Source organism: Loxodonta africana, chromosome 1, assembly GCF_030014295.1.
Source record: "Loxodonta africana isolate mLoxAfr1 chromosome 1, mLoxAfr1.hap2, whole genome shotgun sequence".
NCBI lineage: Eukaryota > Metazoa > Chordata > Mammalia > Proboscidea > Elephantidae > Loxodonta > Loxodonta africana.
Window position 1 is genome coordinate 17,227,800 of NC_087342.1, and position 21,899 is coordinate 17,249,698.

The 21,899-nt window shown below is 37.3% G+C and overlaps 1 protein-coding gene across 2 annotated transcripts in view; it reads right to left on the bottom strand.

Moving 5' to 3' along the window:
• Positions 1–8,915: 8,915 nt before the first annotated feature.
• Positions 8,916–21,899, bottom strand: part of FYTTD1 (forty-two-three domain containing 1) — a 31,738-nt gene continuing 18,754 nt past the window's right edge. For both annotated transcript variants that reach the window (XM_003412950.4, XM_023551687.2), the window contains exons 4-9: positions 17,359–17,471; positions 15,469–15,565; positions 15,006–15,067; positions 13,392–13,466; positions 12,179–12,305; positions 8,916–9,443 (exon numbers count right to left, since the gene is read on the bottom strand). In XM_003412950.4, the coding sequence (XP_003412998.1) occupies positions 9,345–9,443; positions 12,179–12,305; positions 13,392–13,466; positions 15,006–15,067; positions 15,469–15,565; positions 17,359–17,471 (573 nt within the window). In that variant the 3' untranslated portion in view covers positions 8,916–9,344. The remainder of the gene's footprint in view (positions 9,444–12,178; positions 12,306–13,391; positions 13,467–15,005; positions 15,068–15,468; positions 15,566–17,358; positions 17,472–21,899) is intronic.

A 21,899-nucleotide genomic window follows, 5' to 3' on the forward strand; every position in this document is an offset into this window, starting at 1 on the left:
TAACCTTTTACTTTCCTCATGTATGATGTCTCTCCACAACTCTTCTGGTCTTTGCTCATTAGTGTTCAGTGCATCAAATCTATTCTTGAGATGGTCTCAAAATTCAGGCGGTGTCATGGATTGAATTGCGTTCCCCAAAAATATGTCAGCTTGGCTAGTCCATGATTTCCAGCACTGTGTGATTGTCCACCATTTTGTCATCTGATGTGATTTTCCTATGTGTTGTAAATCCTACCTCTATGATGTTAAAAAAGTGGGATTAGTGGCAGTTATGTTAATGAAGCAGGACTCAAGGTACAAATGGCAGTAATGGCTGCCCATTGAGTTGTTTTATCAACTCATACTACACATTTAATACTGCATTCTAGGTTTCTTAAGCAAAGAGTTCCATGATCAATTATAAATGTCTGTTATGAGCACTGGTCACTGTGATGGCAGGTGATATATTTGTCATACCTGGCAAATAACATTTATCCAAAGCATGAATTGTTTTAGTTATTCTGGTCTCCCTAAAGTTGTGTTTTATGTCATTCTTAGATTTTAAGCTATTCAAGGGTAGGGCCTCATTTTACATTTTTATTCTTTACAGTGACTAAGAGCCTATTTATATATCCTATATGGAGACTACAATGCTACAGAATGTTGCCAGAGTAATCTTTCTAAAATGCACTATTATGTCATCCGTATTTGATTACCTATTACCTCTCACATTTACACTAAATTTTTCTGACAGGTTCTCCATAATATGGCCTCATTCGATTTACATGTACATCCCATAATAATTGCAACATACAATACTAATCCTGGCCTCTGAACCTCTGACCAAGTTTATAGATTGATGATTGATGTTAATTTGTTGTTTCAACTAGGTTCTAAGGTCCTTGATATGCTACAATTCCATATCTCAGAGCTTGACCATATTAATAGGAGTTTTTTAAATAGTAGTTAAGTGGGGCAGAAACAGTCTCTTTAATAAATGGTGCTGGCAAAACTGGATATCCACCTGTAGAAAAATGAAACAAGACTCCTATTTCATACCATACACAAAAATTAACTCAAAACAGATCAGAACCATAAAATTCCTGGGAGAAAACTATGGGACCTAATCTTTTATAAAAATAGGATAACAAAGATTCCAACAAATGCACAAATAGAAAAAGACAAAATAGATAAATGGGACCTCATAAAAATTAAAAACTTCTTGCTCATTTAAAGACTTTATAAAAAGAGTAAGTAGACAACCTACGAACTGGGAAAAAAAATCTTAGGAAACAATTTATCCGATAAGGATCTAATTTCCAGTATCTACAGAAAACTGCAACAACTCAACAACAAAAAGTCAAACCACCCAATCACAGAATGGGCAAAGGACATGAATAGAACCTTCACCAAAGAGGACAGCCAAGCAGCCATTAAACATATTAAAAGATGTTCACAATCATTAACCATTAGGAGATGCAAATCAAGACAACAACGAGATACCACCTTACCTCAGCTAAAATGGCACCGATATAAAAAACAAATACCAAATGTTGGTGAGGATGTGGGGAGACTAAAACCCACATCCATTGCTAGTGGGACCATAAAACTACTACGGAAAACGGTATGGCGCTTTCTCAAAAAACTAGAAATACAACTACCCTATGATCCAGCAATCCCACTTCGAGGGGTATACCCCAGACACCTAAAAATGACATGAACAGACATATGCACACCAATGTTCATAGCTGCTTTATTCACAATAGCAAATAAATGGAAACAACTGAAGTGCCCATCAACGGATGAATAGATAAGCAAATTGTGGTACATACACACAATGGAATACAGTCAGCCCCTCCTGAATCCAGAGGTTCTGCATCCACAGATTCAACCAAGCTCAGAGATAGAAAATATTTGGGGGTGGGGGGGGAGTTCCAAAAAGCAAAACTTGAATTTGCCAGGCACCGAGCACTATGCTGAATCCACACGAATGAAATGATGTGTAGGCTACCGTGCTGTAGCCTCCCATCATTTCACAGATCCTCAGTCTCTTTCTAGGACTCGTTGTTTGAGCATTCTTCACCTTGTGTCTTGTCACTATTACCTAAACAAGACAGTACTATATAACAACTAGTTACATAGCATTTACATTGTATTAGGTATTATAAGTAATCGAGAGGTGTTTTAAAGTACACAGGAGGTTGTGCGTAGGTTATATGCAAATACTACACCATTTTATATAAGAGACTGAGCAGAGGTCCTGGTATCCACAGGGGTCCTGGAACCAATCCCCTGTGGATACTGAGGCACACCTGTACTGCACAATCATAAAGTACAATGATTAAGTCGGCAAAACATATTTTAACATGGATAGACCTGAAGGGCATAATGCTAAGTGAAATAAGTCAAGCATATATGGACAAATATTGTATGATCCCTCTTTTATGAGAAGACAAGAATAGATATGGAGACCAATGTTCACTGGTGGTTGGGGCGGGGGGGAAGTATGCTTTACATCGCAGGGACTTATTGAATTGGTGATGGACAAAGTAGCACCGAATGTGGATGTAGTAAGCACAGAACAAAGTAAAAATGAGTGTTTGAGCACATATGGATGAATATAGGCAAACTGATATAGAAGTATCTACACCCCAAAACCCACTGCTATGGAGTTGATTCCAACTCATAGCTACACTGTGGGACAGAGCAGAACTGCCCAATAGGGTTTCCAAGGCTGCAAATCTTTACAGAAGCAGACTGCCACATCTTTCTCCTGTGGAGCGGCTGGTGGGTTTGGACTGCTGATCTTTTGGTTAGCAGCCAAGCGCTTTGACCACTGTGCTACCAGGGCTTCTTGAAGTATCTATAAAAAAATGTGTAAATACAGATATGTGGGTGCAGGCCCATATATTCATTGAAAACACAAAAGTGATACTCCTTAAACATAATCAAACACCTTCCAAGACAGGTTTTCTCGGTTTGAAGGCTTAGGACCATAGTCTCCTGGGACAACTCAGCCAACTGGCATAACAGAGTTCACAAAAATCATAATCTGCAACCTAATGAAGTGAGTAGTGTCGGGTCTTAAAAGCTTGCGAGTGGCTATCTGAGGCACAATTACGGGTCTCAACTGGCCAGGAGCAAAATACTAAGAAGGCAACCAAAAGCTCAGAGAAGAAACAAGTCTACACAAGCCACAACCTCATTTAACCTGAGACCAGAAGAACTAGATGGTGCCTAGCTACCACCACTGACCATTCTGATTGGGGTCACAATAGTTGGTCCTGGATGGTAGAAAAATACAGAGAACTCAAATTCTTATACACACACATACATACATAAATACACACATATATAAAATCCAGACAAACTGGACAGTAGAGAACAGAGGAGTCCCTGAGACTATCACCTGAGATGTTCTTTAAACCTAGAACTGAGCCTATTCACTGAGATCACCTTTTAGCAAAATAGCAGAGTGGCACACAAAATGAATGATATTTATCAGTGCTCTACTTAAAAACCATCTATATGAGACCAAAAGGTCAACACTTCCCAAAAACAAAGATGAGAAGGGAGCAGGGAAACTAGAGTACTGGAAATGGAACAAACAAAACACAATTAGAGAATGCTGACATATTGTGATAGGTGTAATTAATGTCACTAACAATTTGTGTAGAAATTATCAAATGGGAACCTAACTTGCTGTGTAAACTTCCACCAAAAACTCAGTAATAATTAAAGAATAGTAAGGATGAGTAGAAAGCAGAGACAGGAGACGGGATATATACTAACATAGTAGAGACAGCTGGGATCAAAACAAGAGAAAAAAGTATGAGAATCTCTAGATATCTGAAGGCCAAAAGAAGACTGTGGATAAGAGTCTCACCACTTTGTGAGTACAAGTGCTAAGTAAAGAAAGGATGGAAAGAAAGCTAGACGGAGGGGTTAATTTTAGAAACTAGAGAAACTTTTCCTGAGACTTCTAAGGATTTGAGATTTACAGAATGAGGGAATTCTCACCGTGGTCCCTCAATCTTTTCCAGAAAGTGACAACAACATCCTGTGAGAATGAATTACAGGGTATGGAGCCCTTGTGAAGACCTCAGCCTTATATGCATGTGAAAGCTGGACAACGAGTAAGGAAGACCAAAGATGAATCAATGACTTTGAACTGTGGTGTTGGTGAAGAATATTGAATACACCATGGACTGCCAGAAGAACAAACAAATCTTGCCTTGGAAGAAGTACAGCCAGAATGCTCCTTAGAAACGAGGACGGCGAGACTTCTCACATACTTTGGACATATTATCAGGAGGGACCAGTCCCTGGAGAAGGACATCATGCTTGGTAGAGGGTCAGTGAAAAAGAGGAAGACCCTCAACAAGATGGATTGACACAGTGTCTGCAACAATTGTGAAGATGGCACAGGACCGGGCAGTATTTTGTTCTGTTGTACATAGAGTCGTTATGAGTCGAAACCGACTCGACAGCACCTGACAACAACAGCAAAGAGTCTAGTGATGAATAAAAGAAGTGATGAGAAAGCTTCAAAAAGCGAACAACAGGGCTACAGGAACCTATAACTTATTGCACTACTGCTCTGGTTCTGGAAACGAGCTGAAAAAATAGGCAGTGGGGGTTATTCAGTGTTAGAAACTGGTAGACTGAGTTTCTCTGCTTCTTCCTGTTTATTTTACAGCTGCAAGTTAACTCATTCAACACCAGAGGCAAAAGTGACACAAATCTCAATAGCACTTTCATAAACATTGGTAAACCTCATCTGAATACACTCTGAAGTCTCAGAATGGTATCCCATTTGCTTGCTTTTATCAAGCTTTATTGCTGAATGGATCTCAGACAGGAAAACTGTTATGGCAGAAAAAAAAAAGACACTAGAATCTATAATTTAAAAGCCACAGCGTAATGAATTACTCAATACGGGCCCTTCTAGCCATAGTGTTTATGACTCATACACAATGATTGAGTAGGACTATGCAAATAAGGTATATGGAAACCTAACAAGGGGACGGTTAGTTTTGCCATTCCACTAGGCTTAAAATGAGCCATCTGAGGCAGCAAGGGTCTCACCACCACCAAGAAAGAAGCAGCCAGGAATGGAACGAGTCCCAAAGGACCCAGAATCCCTGTGCTGAGAAGCTCTTGGAGTCGGGAGCGAGAGAAAGAGTGCTGTAACACTGGACACAGCAGAGAAATGGCAGCAGGAGAATTAGGAGACCAGCTGTAGACTTAGACTGGCACGAGATGGCTCGGTAGGCTTCCTGGCACATGGAGAGTGAAAGCTGAGCACCTTGGTCAGGAGGCTTGTTGCCTCTGGGCATAAAGAACTGAAAGAGCTTTGTAAACACAGCTGAGCGCTGCAAAGGCCAAGGGTCCAAAGACAGACCAGCCTTCCGGCACGGCTGAGAGAAGGCCATCCTGATGGAAGAACTGCATCCTGACCGTCCCTGAACCTGAATTGTGCCGTTACTTCCCTAAGAAACCCCATCATCGTGAGTAGTCTGCGAGTTCTGTGTGACCGCTGCAACGAAATATCCACCTCAGTGAGAATTACAGAGTGATAGTTGGTGTCACAACTGGGGAAAAGGCTGGAGGGTGGAGGTATGTCTGACCTCCACCTCACAGGAATCAGCCTTGGGCTGTTGATCTTTATTCTCCTTCCTCCTTGTCAAGTTACAGGTCAGATGCTGCCCCACATCATTTTTACACAAGCAAATCTTTAAATGCCTATTAACGATCCACAATAGTCTAACATTCTTGTTGTAAATTGGGGCTTATTAAAATATAATTTTAAAAAGGAGAGAAGACTAATTTCAAACTGTTTTATATCCCAAAGGAACGCTCTTTAAGGGAGGCTTAAATCACGTTTTGTTTTTTTTCACAGTGGCAAAAACAATCTGATGAAAGTTTAAAAGTATCCTGATCAGAAATGAGGTTTTCTGCCCTAATCCTGCCTGCATTCAAAATGTATGGTATTTATTCTCTGCAGTGCCATGTCTGCTTTTTTTTCTCTCTTATCTCCTTATAGGAAAAACATACCAAAACACGTTATCCTGAAACTGTATGTTATGTGAATTATGAGCTTACTGACAGCAAAATATAATGTACACACCTATTCTAAAAAAATAACCATTGGGCAATGAAGTATGTTCCTTCACACTTCGTAGTAGTTTATGATTTGCTTGTAATTAAAATTGTGGTGGTTTATTATGCCAACTAGGAAAAAATGCATAATGTCTGACTAAGAACACTGGCCTTTTCAATTAACCCTACCTAACCAGAATACCAAAATAACGAAGTCTCAGAATTATCACTTCAAGAGTAGGCTTACTTACCATGCTAAAAATACTAAAGCACAGCTATTAGTAATTCTTAGGTATCTGCCAAGCCACACACCATTGCAGCTTTCATTTGAATAGTAAGAAATTTTCATGCATCATCAGACATGTTAGAATTATTCTTGCTTGCCTTTCGCAACTTCCCAACACAAGAGCTCCTACTGAACCTAAACAGAGACTATCGTACTGTTGAATAGAGGTGAAATTTGACTGGTTGTTTTAATTTGTAGGATTAAAATAAAAATCAGAAAATAAAGTAGTATTTCTATCTCAGTGGAATCTAACACTACTTTCTGTGGGTGTTCAACTCACAGGAGTGTACAAGGAACTGACAATCAGAAGATCTGGGCTCAAAAAGTGACTCTGCCACACACAAGTCTTGAAAACACTAAGACATAAAATGCGTAGTTGAGCTCAATGATCTCTAAAGCACATTAGCTCTAATACTGGGTACTGTAAGTAAATTAATTATTTTTCGATGCCTGACTACTTCATGGTGGAGCTACAGATGATATAGTCAAAAGGTACTCAGAGGAATGCCAGTATGAATCTAGACTGATTTGCCAATTTAATTGGTAGGCAACTTTTTAAACCCTTAAAAATTATAAATTTATAATCACTACAAAGTTCCTTACAACATACAACAATCTAAAAACCACAACTCAATATTTATAGCTAAGAATAAGTCATGTGAAACCTGTAACATTTTATTTTTTAAAAATGAACAGCTTCAGAATAGATCTAAATGTAACTTTTCCAAAAAACACCAAAAAGTACAGTGTAAAGCACCTTCTCATTAAATACAAACTTTCATTTTGTGATGCACTGCATCAACGTTTTGCATACACCTTGATGCAAAGGGAATTGTAAATTGCATCCTATTTAAAACAAAACAAAACAAAAAAAAAAAACACAAAACATTAAGAACTGAAAAAGGATGACTACAACCACATTAGCTGCTAAAATCCCAACAATGGAAATTTTCCCTCCAACAAAACATATTCTTTTGTATATATACAACATATTAGCACTAAAGAGTTTTAATTTAGTTCTACCAAAGGTAAAATATTATATTTAAAAAGAAAATTAAATTACAGATGCACAAAGAACAAAGGCTTAATATACCAAAGACATGTTGTTTGATGCACTTAACATCAATATTTGGGGCATTTTTTAAAAAATGGCATTAATAGCTCTGTACAATATTTAAAATAACTCAAAATGGAAACCACCTTTACAACATATTTTCACAAATTGTTCTAAAGACAGTAAACTCATTTTCAGTTGTTTTTCCTTTGCTTTAAAATAAGCTACCTCTAAACCAGTCTAAAATGTTAGTGTTTCAAGATCAAATATAAGCATTCATACTTGCAAAAATGTTTTGCAATGGGTCCTTGGCCTCAATGAAATGCACAAAATAGCTAAGGAGAGACTAGAGTTTATTTTCAAATTCTGTGACTGGCTTCCCACAATTCCTTATCAGTAGAAGTACTGGCGAAACACCAGATGTTTAGCATCAGATTTAATTCTTTGGTATAAGCATGAAACTGTTATTGATATCTTTCCAGGCTAGCTTCTTAACAACGCAACAAGTAACCCAAGGAGCATTTGAGACAATGAAGTCTAGTACATAGTGCAGGGCAGGCAGGAGCGATAACGTTAACAGGAAAGTCAATGATAATAACATACCCAAGAGAAACTAATGCCTACTTAGAGGCTTCGAAATGACCACACTTGTAACTTGCAGCTAGAGTATTTTACTGCATTTTGGCATTTTACTGTAACTTACGGTATACAACTATCTAAGGACTCAGCACTACCTTGGCACAACAGACTAACTGCTCACACTCCCCCGGGACAGGGGCTTTTCTCCCCATAAATGCCTGAACTTTACACCATAAAATAAATCAGAGAGGTATAAAACAAGCTTACAATGTAACTCTATTATCACTTTTGCATTTTTTTCTTTCCGACATAAACAAGTATATTTTGTTTTTGAAGTTGTATACTGTTTAATTTAGCAAGCTTAAAAGCTTATAAAATTTAGCTATTTGAAGAACAAAGTGTAGGACTTTACAGCTATTAATTTTACTATGAAAATATCTAAGGGACTCAATCCATTTTAATAATTTGTAATCTTTTTAAATATCATCTGAAGAATTTTTTTGTGGATACTAGACTCAAGGCTACACTGTAACCAAAGAATGCACATATAACCTGGGTTTTGAATTTTCTACCTCAGTTACCTCTTCTTCAACCTGCTATTCCCACTCATGCTTTCTTCATTTACTAAACACACTGTCAGATTTTTACACTGCACCTTCTCCTCCAAGGATCTACCTGGTAACTTTGTAAACATACATTTACAGACTCCAAATACCAACAATTTAAACTGAGACTATTGCCTAGAGTCACATTTCTTGTTAAAAGTTCGCCACTAAAGATTTACAGATCTAGGGGATTACTCTAACATTATTTGAAAAATTACTTCTGGGTATTTCCGTAAGTCTTAAAACCTGAAACAGAAATCCTAACGAGTTTTTTTAAAAAATATCTCCACTAAAGAGAAGGCAACTGCACTTATTACATCAATGCCATTAAAAGATGAGTGACAGTAACAAAGGGATTTACTCATATTTCTGAAGACCAAGATTTACCATGGCAAAGTCTAAAAAATGGGCAAGGAGATGAGATACCAAATGCCTCTATCGTAAAAATAATCCACTTCTATCTTTCTGCCTTCCTTCTGCTGCATGACGAACGAAAGTCAAACAGAGAAGTGTTCCGTCCGGGCAGCCATGAAATCTTTAGAACAAAGAGATATATTCCCTGTTATTCTTTCAGGGCATTATTTTATACATGTTAAAAAAAAAACTTCAAAAATAAAAATGAGTTATTTAGCCTTGTGGATATTTTCAAATAAAGTTTCTTGAATTTCTGTGACAAGCTCTTTAAGCAATTCAACTTTACAAACAGAGTCGTCACTCCAAAGTCCCTCTGACATGGGATCTATCCCACGGTTACAAAGCGGCTTCCTCCTTTGTTGAACGTGAGAGTGGCTCTTTGTTCCTTCAGGATCCCAAACCGCTCATTCAAAGTCATCCCTGTCTAGAGAAAAAGAAAAAAACAATCAACAACTTGATTGTAAGCCATATCTGCTTTGGAACAATAATGCAATCATAATAGTAATACTAGCAATAGCTAACATTTCCTGAATATTTATTTGTATGACCTTATTTAATCCTAATAAAAACCATATAAATAGGTGAAGTTAGAGAAGTAACTTGTCTAACAGCAGCTCCAGAATTTAAGCCAAGCAGTCTGACTCAGAACCCACATCATGTAACCAATACAATGGCTGCACTACACACTGTATACTTTATATACGTACACTATAACACCTCTAAGTCATACACCAGAGATGCCTCCTATATCCGAATCACTTCCAGGCTGTGCAAACACTGCAACCCACTCTTAGTGATTAACAACAAACAGGAAGTGTACCCTAATTATATTAAATTATAATTAAATGAAATTATAATTTCATTTCTGAAAGGAAAGTAACAACAGTGACAAAATAAAAATAAGCAAAATAAATCTGGTCAAATTTCTGTCAACATATCATCAATTCCAACGATTCATATTTCAACAGATTAAAAAAAAACGGCAGCATTTGGCAAAATCCAATACCTATTCACGATAAAAAGTCTCAGCGAATGAGGAGAAGGAAGGAACTCCCTCAAAGTGGTAAACAACATCTACAAAACCTACTGCTAACGTCATTCTTAACAATAAATGGTGAAACATGTAACGTTTTTTCCTTCAGCTTGGGAACAAGGCAAGGATATACGCTTTCATTACTCCTACTCCACATTGTTCTGGAGCTTCCCAGTCATTACGATAAAGCAAGCAAGAAAAGGTTTAAAGACTGGAAAGGAATTTGGAGAATGAAAGGACTGCGTGCAAGGTCAAAGGATACAGGTTCACACAAAAATCAACTCTCAAAACCATGTGAGATACCACTTCACACCCACTTGGATGGCTAAAATCAAACAACAGATAATAACAAGTGTTGACAGGGATATAGAGAAATCTGGAACACTCGTACACTGCTGGTGGGAATGTAAAATTGTGCAGCCACTTTGGAAAACCCTCTGGCAGTTCCTCTAAAGATTCAACCAAGAGAGTTACCAGATGGCCTAGCAATTCCACTCCTTTTCAGCAAATGATACTGGAAAAACTAGAGAGCTATGTACAAAATAACAAACCTTAATCCTTACCTCCATGCCTTAAACTAATGTGAAATGGATCATAAACCTAAAATGCAAGAGCTAAAAGAATAAACCTTCTAGAACAAAGCAAAGGAGAAAGCCTTTGTGACTATGGGTTTAGCAAAAATATCTTAAAAGGAACACAGAATCAAAAAACCAAACCTGCTGCTGTCGATTCCGACTCACAGCAACCCTATAGGAGACAGAACTGCCCCACAGGGTTTCTAAAGAGCAGCTGATAGATTCGAACTGCAGACCTTTTGGTTAGCAGCTGAGCCCTTAATCACTGTGCTACCAGGGCTCCAAAAGGAACACAAAAGGCACGACTAAAAATAAATTGGAACTCGAAATTAAAAGCTTTTCAAGAGAAAAAGTATTTTTAAAAGAATGAAAGTATAACTGGGCACTGTAATTTTTAAAAGAATTCCTACTGTATTTTTATGCTGCTTAAGTGCAACTGAAAATAAGATTATTAAAGCTGGAAAGAATCTTAAAGGTTATTGACCTAAATCTATCCATTTCATTTTATAGATGAAGGAACTAAAAATCTAGTAAGGAAACATTTCATCATGGTCACAGAGTTAAGGAAAGGCAGTCAGAACTAGAATTCAGGTAGTTCTTTTTGTCACACCAGGGTTCTTTCCTCTTTACCAGTTCATTTAAAACTTCACCCTATCTACAAAGTTATCCCAAACCACTTGAGATATGATGTGGTGAGTATAGCATCAAATTGTTGTTGTTAGGTGCCGCTGAGTCAGTTCTGACTCACAGCAGCCTTACATACAAAAGAACGAAACACTGCCCAGTCCTGCGCCATCCTCATGCTTGTTACGTTTGAGCCCACTGCTGCATCAAATTAAAAAAGGGCTATAAATTCTGGGCAGATTTTTCCCATGTCAAGATAGATTTCAAATTTAAATTAAAATGCTCACTAGAAAACACAAAGGCAACCTACGAACATGATTTTCCTTCCTCTCTCAGCTAACGAATATACTAGGGCAATGCTTTGGATCCTTTGAACATGAGTGAGTCGGTCTACTATATTTCAAACATAGAAATAGGTACTGTGAGTGATAAAACATGCATGCTTTAGCAGCAAATAGCAGACAAGCACATCTTTTGTGCAACTATGACAGACAAAGCTGTTAAGTGGTCTGTATTTTTCCTTTTATTTCTATTACTCAATAGGCCAGAAAAACCTACTCAGAAAGGAAAAGTTCGTTGTTTAGGGAACAACATACTATGGAACAAAGCAAGATTCAGCCACTGTCCCCTCTGTATCAAGGTCCTCCACCAGCCTTTATAGCCCAGCTCCCAGGGAGGTATTCCTTGAATAAACCACAACTGAAAAAGTTCAGAGAAAAAAGGTAGCAAGCTCAGCTGCACACAGAAATGGGATTCAAACCATGAGAAAAGGATGAGAAACTGCCTTCTCTTCCCCTTTCCCTAAATGCCAAATTTGTTATTAGGTATGATGCCTAGGACACCATATTTAATTCATTCTACAATAATTGTTTTACTAATTAAAATACTCTCAGTGAATGGTCCAAAAAATACAGAGGAAAAACTTACCTGCTTTCCAACACTGTTTATGTCAAATTGTAGGGGTACACCTTTAGGAACTTTCTTTACATCAGATTGCTCCCGTTTTGCCAAGAATGAAGGTACAGAAGCACGAGTTAATCGTGGTTTCTGAGTTCTGGTAAAACAAAATTACAATTAAAACAGACCAGCATAATAATCAAAAGAAGAAAAACAGATCATTTCGTACTTATGACATCTTGCCTTGTACACCTGTTCAAAATTAGGGCTATTTTGTGTTCTAAAAAAAAAAAAAAAAGGCAACTGGCTGTTGATTGAGTACTTTAGAGACTAAACTTTGTAACTGCTCACAGAATACCTCTTTAAGTAAAACTTTTCAACAATTTGGAATGATTGATGATTTCCAAGCCCTGATCCTCAACTAAAATAAAGCAACCTCTGAAGTTGTAAGACACCCATCCAATATTCATTTCAATCATTAATTGGTTGGATAGGTTAAAAAAAAAAAAAGAAGTATAAACTTTGAATGTTTATATGCAATAAATACAATAAAATGGGTAATTAATGTATATACACAGAATAACTATGAAGTATATTCATAAAAGGTAGATCTGTAAGTTCTGAAACGTAAAGTCTAAAATATACCAGGGGAATGAGGGGGAAGGAAGCACGTATGTACAGTATTATCCCATTTATTGTTATATATATGTAAATATATAAGTGTACACGTACATATTGGTATTAAAAAAAAAAAATCCACTGCCGTCGAGTCAATTCCAGCTCACGGTGCCCCTACAGCACAGGGCAGAATGGCCCCACAGGGTTCCCCAGGCTATAAATCTTTACGGAAGTAGACTGCTCCATCTTTCTCCTGCAGAGCAACTGGTGGTTTCTAACTGCCAACCTTTCAGTTAGCAGCTGAGCACTTCACCACTCTGCCAACAGGGCTCCATATATTATTAAACATACAGACATTTATTTTTAAAAATATGAAAGAAATTGTTAAACGTGATTACTTTGGGGCTACAGAGCCAGGAATGAAGGGAACTTTTAGCTTTATACTATACTATTTCTTTTGCACCACAAGTATTACTTTGTAAAAAATTTTTCACAAATATTACTTTTATCCTTGTATCTCAGTGTAGCTAACTTGGACATCATACTCTGAGCAGAAACCCAATACTTTTCTATTATCTTATATACTGAGAGATTATGATTTTGTAAAAAGAAAGAAAAGACTTACACAGGGCATTGAACTGCTCCAGGATTGTCAATGGATACAGTCAAAATGCCTCCATTTGTGGTGGAAGTCCGCCATCTAGTTTCAAAAAAAAAAAAAAAAGCCCAAAAATTTGATTAAAATAGAAGTTTATAAATCCTCTAATGTATTCCACATAAAAACATACACTTTCAAAGTAGCCATTAACTTCTCTTGGCTTTAAAGAAATATAAATACGCAGACCCTACCACGATATATAATAAATCTGAATCTTGGGTGTCAGAACCAGACACTTGAATTTATTAAATATTTTTCGGTGTAATAAATATATGTAGGTTTTCAAAAAATCAAATATTACACAAGGGCTTCTAATGAAAAGCAACAGTACCTTAGCCTACTATTCTCCCCCTTCCCATTCCTGCTCCCCAGAGGCAGCACCTTCAACCCTTCCTGTTTTTACTGCTCGATGGTTAACTCCACGTCATTCAACAAGACGCCTGCCATGATGAATAAGGACATTTCTATCTCCAAAAATGTTGATGGCTGTGTAACTATTTTACTTCCTTTATAACTTTAAATATACTTACACCTCTCTTTCTTTCCGTAGTGTCTCCTGCAGCAGTACCTCTATTCCTTCCTTCCACCTCTTCTCCCACTTTGTACCTCCCGCTTTCTGTCAGCTCTACCTTTATATTTACATCAGTCAAAATCCGACATTTACACTATACCCTGTTACCAAATTAAGTATTTGTACGTTCTCCATGGGTTGATTCTCAAAGTTCAAAACAAATAAACTACACTCGTATGATCACAATTATGTAAATATTGTTCACTGCAGAAGCAAATAGGCCATCATGACTGTTTCTTCCTTACGGTTTCCAATGTCATGACCCTTGTGCTAGAGAACACTGCTAGCATCAAATTCAAATAGAATTTACTTTTTTAACACTCCAATTGCTCTATATCATGTCCCAATTCAGTTGGCATCATATCTAGACAGTGACTACGTTTCATTTTCCAAAAAGTGTCATAATTCTAAATGATCTCAAAGCCTTATCATATTGATAGAACGCTACCAACTCACACTGGGGAAATGTCAATTCTAACAGACAAAAACAGACTTTTAAAAGACATTTACATGGTGAAATAAAAGAGAATATGGGAAAGGAAAAAATATTTCATTGTTTTTTAAGTTTTCTAAAAGCGCTACTGGATTTTCTTGTATTTATTCCCTGAATACTGTATTTTCACTCAAATAACACGTGCCTTCTACATTTGATGGCCAACTGCACCCCCCCACCACAAGGTATTTTCGTAATCGCTGCTACAGCAATTTTTTTTAATATGTTGTTAAAAATAAAAAAAAATTAGTATAGCGTGCTCAAGAAAACACCTCATGGGGGGAGGGTGTGGTTGGCAAAAAAAACTAGAATGTGCACGTTATTTGTGCTCATTTGTATAAAAGCAATTATAGGGAAAAAAATTGCTTCATTAAAATGAAAAAAAGATTTATTTCATGCTCAATGGTAATTTACTTTGGGTCTCATTTAATTTCTTCTGGAAAGTGGCACATGAAAATTTGGGTTGCCAATACTTGGGATTTCTGAAATGACATTTTCAAGACAAATTGAAACTTACTGACGAGTTCTCTTTGCAACTACATCGTCTAGTAGTTGTTCTGTGTTCAACTGGGCCTGAACCTAAAAAGAAAAAAAAAATAAAAAGGAGAAGGATCCCAGAGAAAGCAAAGAATTTGAATCCAATGAGCTATATCCTGCTCTACAACTTTATAACCCAGTGTGGTATGTGCATGAACGCAGGAGAGAGGACTGTGCCTATTCTGACAACACCTTTCTATTAGGGTTTCTGTATTAGAACAAGTGGCAAATACAAGTTTAACATGTTAAATTCTTACGAAATGTTGCTGTTGAGACAAACAAAAAGACAGAAAATAGGAAAAATTAACAGAAAGAGCTAATCTGTTTTAACCCCAAACTCAACCCCTACCACAACCAAGGACCATGCCTATGACTGAGGATTGCTAAAGGTTCAGGATTCTTTGTTTGGGTGAAATGAAAACACTGCCAATACGCTTTTATACCTTCAGACCTCTTCTGAAAAGAAAAGTTGCCTGACGAGTATCTTTCTGATGGCTTAACTTGTTTCCGCTCCTGGTAAAATTGGCAGGAATGTTATTTCTGCAACAAAATCACATATACTGTGAATAATCTGAGATACTTAATAGAAAACTTACAAACATTTTGAGAAAAAATAAGCAAAAACTGTTAAATTTAAGGTGCACTAAATGTAAAGATGACTCTGAATTCTTTCTTTACCGAGATTTGATTTTGAAGTGCCTCCCTCTGCAGCTTATCACATAAGAATCCCATTAATTATGAACTAATTTATCTTCCAGATACTCACCTAATATTTGAATATTTAAGATGAAGACATTAAAAATAACATTTTCAATGGTATTTTCTAAATTTGGTGAAAGACATCAATTTACAGTATTGTCACTGTTTTTGGCTGCCATCAATTTGGTCCCCCACTCATGGCAACTCCACGCACAATGGAACTTTCCCATGCCATCCCCGTGATTGGTTGCATCTCACATTTTCATGATCATAAAGTTTTCACTGGCTGATTTTCTGGAAGTAGACAGCCAGGCCTTTCTTCCTAGTCTTAGTCTGGAAGCTCCGCTGAAACCTGTTTGGCATCACAGCAGTACATAAGCCTCCACTGACAGACGAGCAATGGCTGTGCATGAGGTGTACTGGCTGCGAATCGAACTCAGGTCTCCTACATGGAAGGTGAGAAAGCTACCATCGAACTACCAACAGAAAATGATACCAGGGCACATCACTGTCACACTACTGAAAACCAAAAATAAAGAGAAAACCTCAAAAAAAATAACATCCCCAGCTTTCTCACCCTTCTTCACTTACAAAACCTTTATATATTAATATAAATCACAGTGAAACTTATACTTTTCTACTCCTTCTTCTTCCATGTGCAGAAAATACAATGTACTCTTAATAAATTATGTTTGACCTGACTTTTACCAACTCCTTTCTGATTTTTATAGGAAGTTGGTAAAGTGTGAGAAAACATAATTCCGTATTTATCTACTATGTAAGTAAGTGCTTAACAGGTTACCTAAAATCTTACTTCCAACCTTATAGGGGTTCAAATGCAAAATTTCCCTAGGTAACCCAGTTAACATGTAGTCTCATGTAAATAATAGGTTCTTATTTGAGAAGTTTCTGTTTTCCAAAAGGTACTACACCAAATGATTCCTAAAAGAAAGAGATAATGGCTAAGTAAAATTTCAATTCTAGTCATTCTATTTATGAAAAGACCTCATTTGAGGTTTTACGCTGAATCGTCTTCTTTAACAGATGAATAAATGGTAATTGAAAATGAAATAAGGAAACTAAGTGGCTCATCAGCTTCTTTTCGGCCTGCTTTATCCTGACGGAGGACAGAATACCGTAACGCCAATAAGTCATAATTTTTAAGTGTTATTATGCCTTTCAATTTAATATAAAAACAATTTCAGCTTAGCAAACATTCATGTAGAATTCTTCCCAGTTTGTTTTTTCCACAAATAAGATGCAATGCGATTAAGTGTTCTTTTATAAATTAAACTTTCAGAACTCCTCATTGTGAGTAATTCTCGCTGAGGTGTTGGAATTTTTACCAAAACAATGTTTTTACTATTTTACTCTAGAAAGCTAAAGCAACAGAGTGATGCTTTAAAAAGTTTCCTAATTAGTTAAAGCCATCAATAACTCTGGATCTGAGAAAGAAGGAAGCTATTACCGAAGTACTTTAATGTTGGACTTCAGACAGGCACCCCCACTAGCTGTCTTGAGAACGACCAGATAACTAGGAGAAATCACTGCAAAGTCATTCCTCTCAACACTTATTAAAAGCAGCGTATCTTCATGTGGGATAACACATCATTGTCTTGTACTTGAGTACTTACTTTCTGCTTAACTGGTTAGGTCTCTTGAGAACCGCAGCTGGTTTCCTCTGCACCTCATTCTGTCTCAGAAGGTTTGCCTTCCTTTTCAACACTGGAAAATATCGCTCTATATTCTTTCAGAAAGCAAAAAAACTATGTTAATCAGACAAGTTTTTGCTACCTACCTTACACAATAGACATTTCTGAGGCAGAACGGACAGGGATTGGATGCGTGGGTGAGGGAGACAGAGAAACTAGAATGACTTGAAAATTTCCTGTTTCAGTGGTTGAAAAAATGACAACTACATTATAATTAAAGTCCGTGAGAAAAAAAGAGCTTTGGGGCAGGAAAATGAATTATTCCCATTTTGCCTATGTTCAGCTTCAGGGGCTCTGAGGGACAGACAGGTGATGGGGAATGTGGCTCTGAAGCTCAAAGGAAGAATCAGAGTCAGACATAAATTTGGGAACCACTTATATAAATGTGATTTTTTTTAATAAATTATTTTATTTTCATTGTTGAGAATACACACAGCAGAACATATATTAATTCAACACTTTCTACATGCACAATTCAGTGACACTGATTACATTCTTCTAGTTATGCAATCATTCTCACCCTCCCTTTCTGAGTTGCTTTTCTCCCATTAACATAAAACTCATTGCCCCCTAAGCTTCCTATCTAATCTTTTTAGCTGCTGTTGTCAATTTGATCCCATATAGATCCTAAAAGAGCAAAATGCTCAAGACAGACCTTTTTTCACTAATTGAGCTAAACTATTGTTTAGTTTGAAGATAACTTCAGGATATCTTTGGTTTAAGGATAAACAAGATTCTTGAGACTAACTGAAAAGATAAGACGGGGGGGGGGCGGCGGGGAGCGGGGGAGTTCCAAAGTACATTCACGAAAAAGAAAAAAGAAAGTTGTGACAGCAAAGAACCCTGAGCAGAAATGGTTACAGGGTAAAAAAGGAGTTGAGAAAATTCAATCATAGCACATATTTAAATTTAGTACATCATTTGAGGTCTAATTCAGGTCTCCATGTTTTCTGTGAAGGCGTCACTAATTACACTTCAGATGCTCAGGGGTCTCTCTCCTCTCTCTATGAAACATCATCCAGACATCACAACCTATCACTTAAATACTTACAACTACGTGGTCTCAATTCGTCTGCAACAAGAGAGAAAGATGGAAACCAAAGACTCAGAGAAGTAGTCAACAGGTCTAGTGGTCTACACAAACCATGGCCTCATCTACCCTGAGACCAAAACAACTAGACGGTACCTGGCCACCATTATCATCATTCTAAGCAGTGCCACAATAGACAGGTCCCGACAGAACACGAAAAAAAGGTTGAACAGAACTCAAATTCTTAGAAAGTGCAGACTTACTGGGCTGCTTGAGATCAGAGGACTCCCTGAGACTATAGCCCTGAAATATTCTTTAAACCTTAAACTGAAATTATCCCTGGAGGTTGCCTTTTAGCTGGGTAACAGACTGGCTCACAAAATAGAGACTATCACCTTTGAGTAATGAGCGCCTTTAAAAAATCATCTATACGAGACCAAAAGGTCAAAATTACTCTAAGCAAAGATGAGAAGGTAATGGGGCAGGGAAACGAGAGCACTAGAAATGGTACAACCAGATCAGAATGAATGAGGATATTAACACATTGTGAAAAATGTAACCAACATCACTGAATAATTTCAGTAGAAAGTGTTAAAGAAGAACATAATTTACTGTATAAACTTTCATCTTAAACACAAGACAATATTATTGAAAAAAAAAAACATGGTCTGCAATATTCATTACTGTATGACATCTATTAGTTTGGTCATTCGATTTAGACTTAAAAGTCCTTGACAATACAGACCCTATCTCTACATCATCTGGATTCCCCTATATTCTAAGTATATGAGAAGAGCTTGATAAATATCCACTAAGTGAATTACACAAAAATACAAAATTTTCTTTTCATGAACATTTTGAAAAAGAAGTAAATGCAAAAATAGGGATAATGAATACCAAGAACTCAGGAGAAATGCTACGCAGGCAGCCTAATGGCCCATTCCAAGCATTGTACTTACTGTCTTTAATAATAACCAGAAGGCCTATTTATAGGTAAATGCAAAAGTTCCTTCTGTGATGCACTGTCACATGTAATTTTCCTTCAAAGCACCAGTCACATAATAATCATAGTTATTTGTGTGATAATTTATTTCATGTTTATCTTCGCCACTAGTCTGAGTGCTCCATTGTGGGCAGTTTTCTACTGAGTTCACTGCAGAATCCCTTGCACCTAGTATACAGTAGCTGCTCAGTCTACATCTGGTAAGTGAAGTAATACATGGAATACAACTATTACAATCTGTGAATGTATGGTGAACGTATGCTTCACGGATCTAAGGTTTCTATAACTGCATGAATGTGTGCGTTAAAGTAAAAGTACACCTAGTGATTTTTTTTTTTTAATTGCACTTTAGATGCAGATTCACAGAACTAGCTTCTCATTAAACAATCAGTACACATACTGTTTTGTGACATTGGTTACCAACCCCACGACACGTCAACACTCTCCTTTTTCGAACTTGGGTTCTCAATCATCGGCTTTCCTGTCCCCTCCTGCCTTCTCATCCTTGCCCCTGGGCTGGTGTGCCCCTCTAGTTTCATTTTGTTTTATGGGCCTGTCTAATCTTTGGCTGAAGGGTGAGCCTCAGGAATGACTTCATTACAGAGCTAAAAGGGTGTCTGGGGACCATACTCTTCGGGTTTCTCCAGGCTCTGTCAGGCCAGTAAGTCTGGTCTTTTTCTGTTAGAATTTTGTTCTACACATTTCTCCTGCTCTGTCCAGGACCCTCTAGTGTGATCCCTGTCAGAGCAGTCAGTGGTGGTAGCCGGGCACCATCTAGTTGTGCTGGCCTCAGTCTGGTGGAGGCTGTGGTAGTTGTGGTCCATTAGGCCTTTGAACTAATCTTTCCCTTGTGTCTTTGGTTTCCTTCATTCTCCCTTGCTCCCGACAGGGTGAGTCCAGTGGAGTACATTATACGGCCACTCACAAGCTTTTAAGACCCCAGACGCTACTCATCAAAGTAGAATGTAGAACACTTTCTTTATAAACTATGTTATGCCAATTGAGCTAGATGTTCCCTAAGACCATGGCCCCTAGGGATAAGTTTTTGCTTAATTATAATTTTGATATAAAAATATTATTCCTTCAGGAAAAGAAATTAAGGCACTTATTTGTATTCCTACTAAAGTATTACTTACATACATAAGTAATCGTATGTACAATTTGATGAATTTAGTAATTGTACACCCTCACCGTTGAGTGTTTCATCATGCCCTGCTGTGGTCAATTCCATCCTCTCCCCTGACTTCCACCCCAGGCAATCACTAATCTGTCACTATAGTTTTTGCCTTTTCTACAATTTCATATAAATGGAATCATACAGTACATAAGTCTTTTGTGTGGCTTCTTCAGTTTAGCATAATGTTTTCAAACTTATCCATGCTGTCGCACGTGTTAACATTTTGTTCCTTTTTATTGCTGAATAATATTTTCAGAATATTGGTATAAGATGTTTATTTTTAACCGTCAAAATGAAACAAACGATTCGAAACTATCTACTCATTAAGAGAAAATAAGTCCTACATATGTGCAGCAAAAACAATTTTGAAGTTGACAGAAGTACTAACTGGCTCAGTTATTATCAGAGTCAAGTTGAAAGTGCTACATAGAACAAAACTTTCTCCCAGATTTGGAAAATTCTGAATGTAAAAGGGAAAACTTACAGAATTCACACTGAAAAAACTGTACGTTCCAGTGGAGGAATTCCTTAGAAAACTTAAACACAACTTGTATTTGACAGATCACTTACTCCCCCAATAAGCACTAGTAATGGAAATGAGTGTGCTATCTTTTCTTATTTAGTCACTTACTCCATAGGTCAAAAAACTGAAATAAAATCTCGCTAATTCATACAAACTTGGAAAGAAAGAAGGTGACACAACGCCTAATTACACTCGACGTTCAGAGCCAACTAAGGTCCTTAGGTGACTTGCTTGAATAACTAGGAGAGAATGGTATGCACTACTTACATGTAAGTAGTAGTTTCCCAAATTTCTGAAGTGACCTGCTTCACAAGTACCACATTCTATCCTACTCAGGCTATTCATCTGACTCCAGGTTGAAGAAAGGGTTTTTAAGAAATAGTAAATCTCAAACCATATCCTGTCAAAATTACCAAATTTACAGAATCTGAACAAATGAGATCTCAACATTCAATATATTCCAAAAAGGAGCCCTGGTGGAAGGCTGGTTAAGTGCTTGGCTGCTAACGGGAAGGCTGGTGCTTCATGCCCACCCGCCGCTCCTGAGGAGAAAGATGCAGCAGCCAACATTCAGGGCATTCTTAGCATGCTGTGATTTAACGTTTTTTATCTTAACTATTTTCAAACAACTGAAAAGACTACCACATGTAGTAGTTTACAATTTTTATAGGAATAAGTCAATAGTTTAGTGGGTAAACCCAGTCTCCCTTCCAGCATCTACATCTCACCA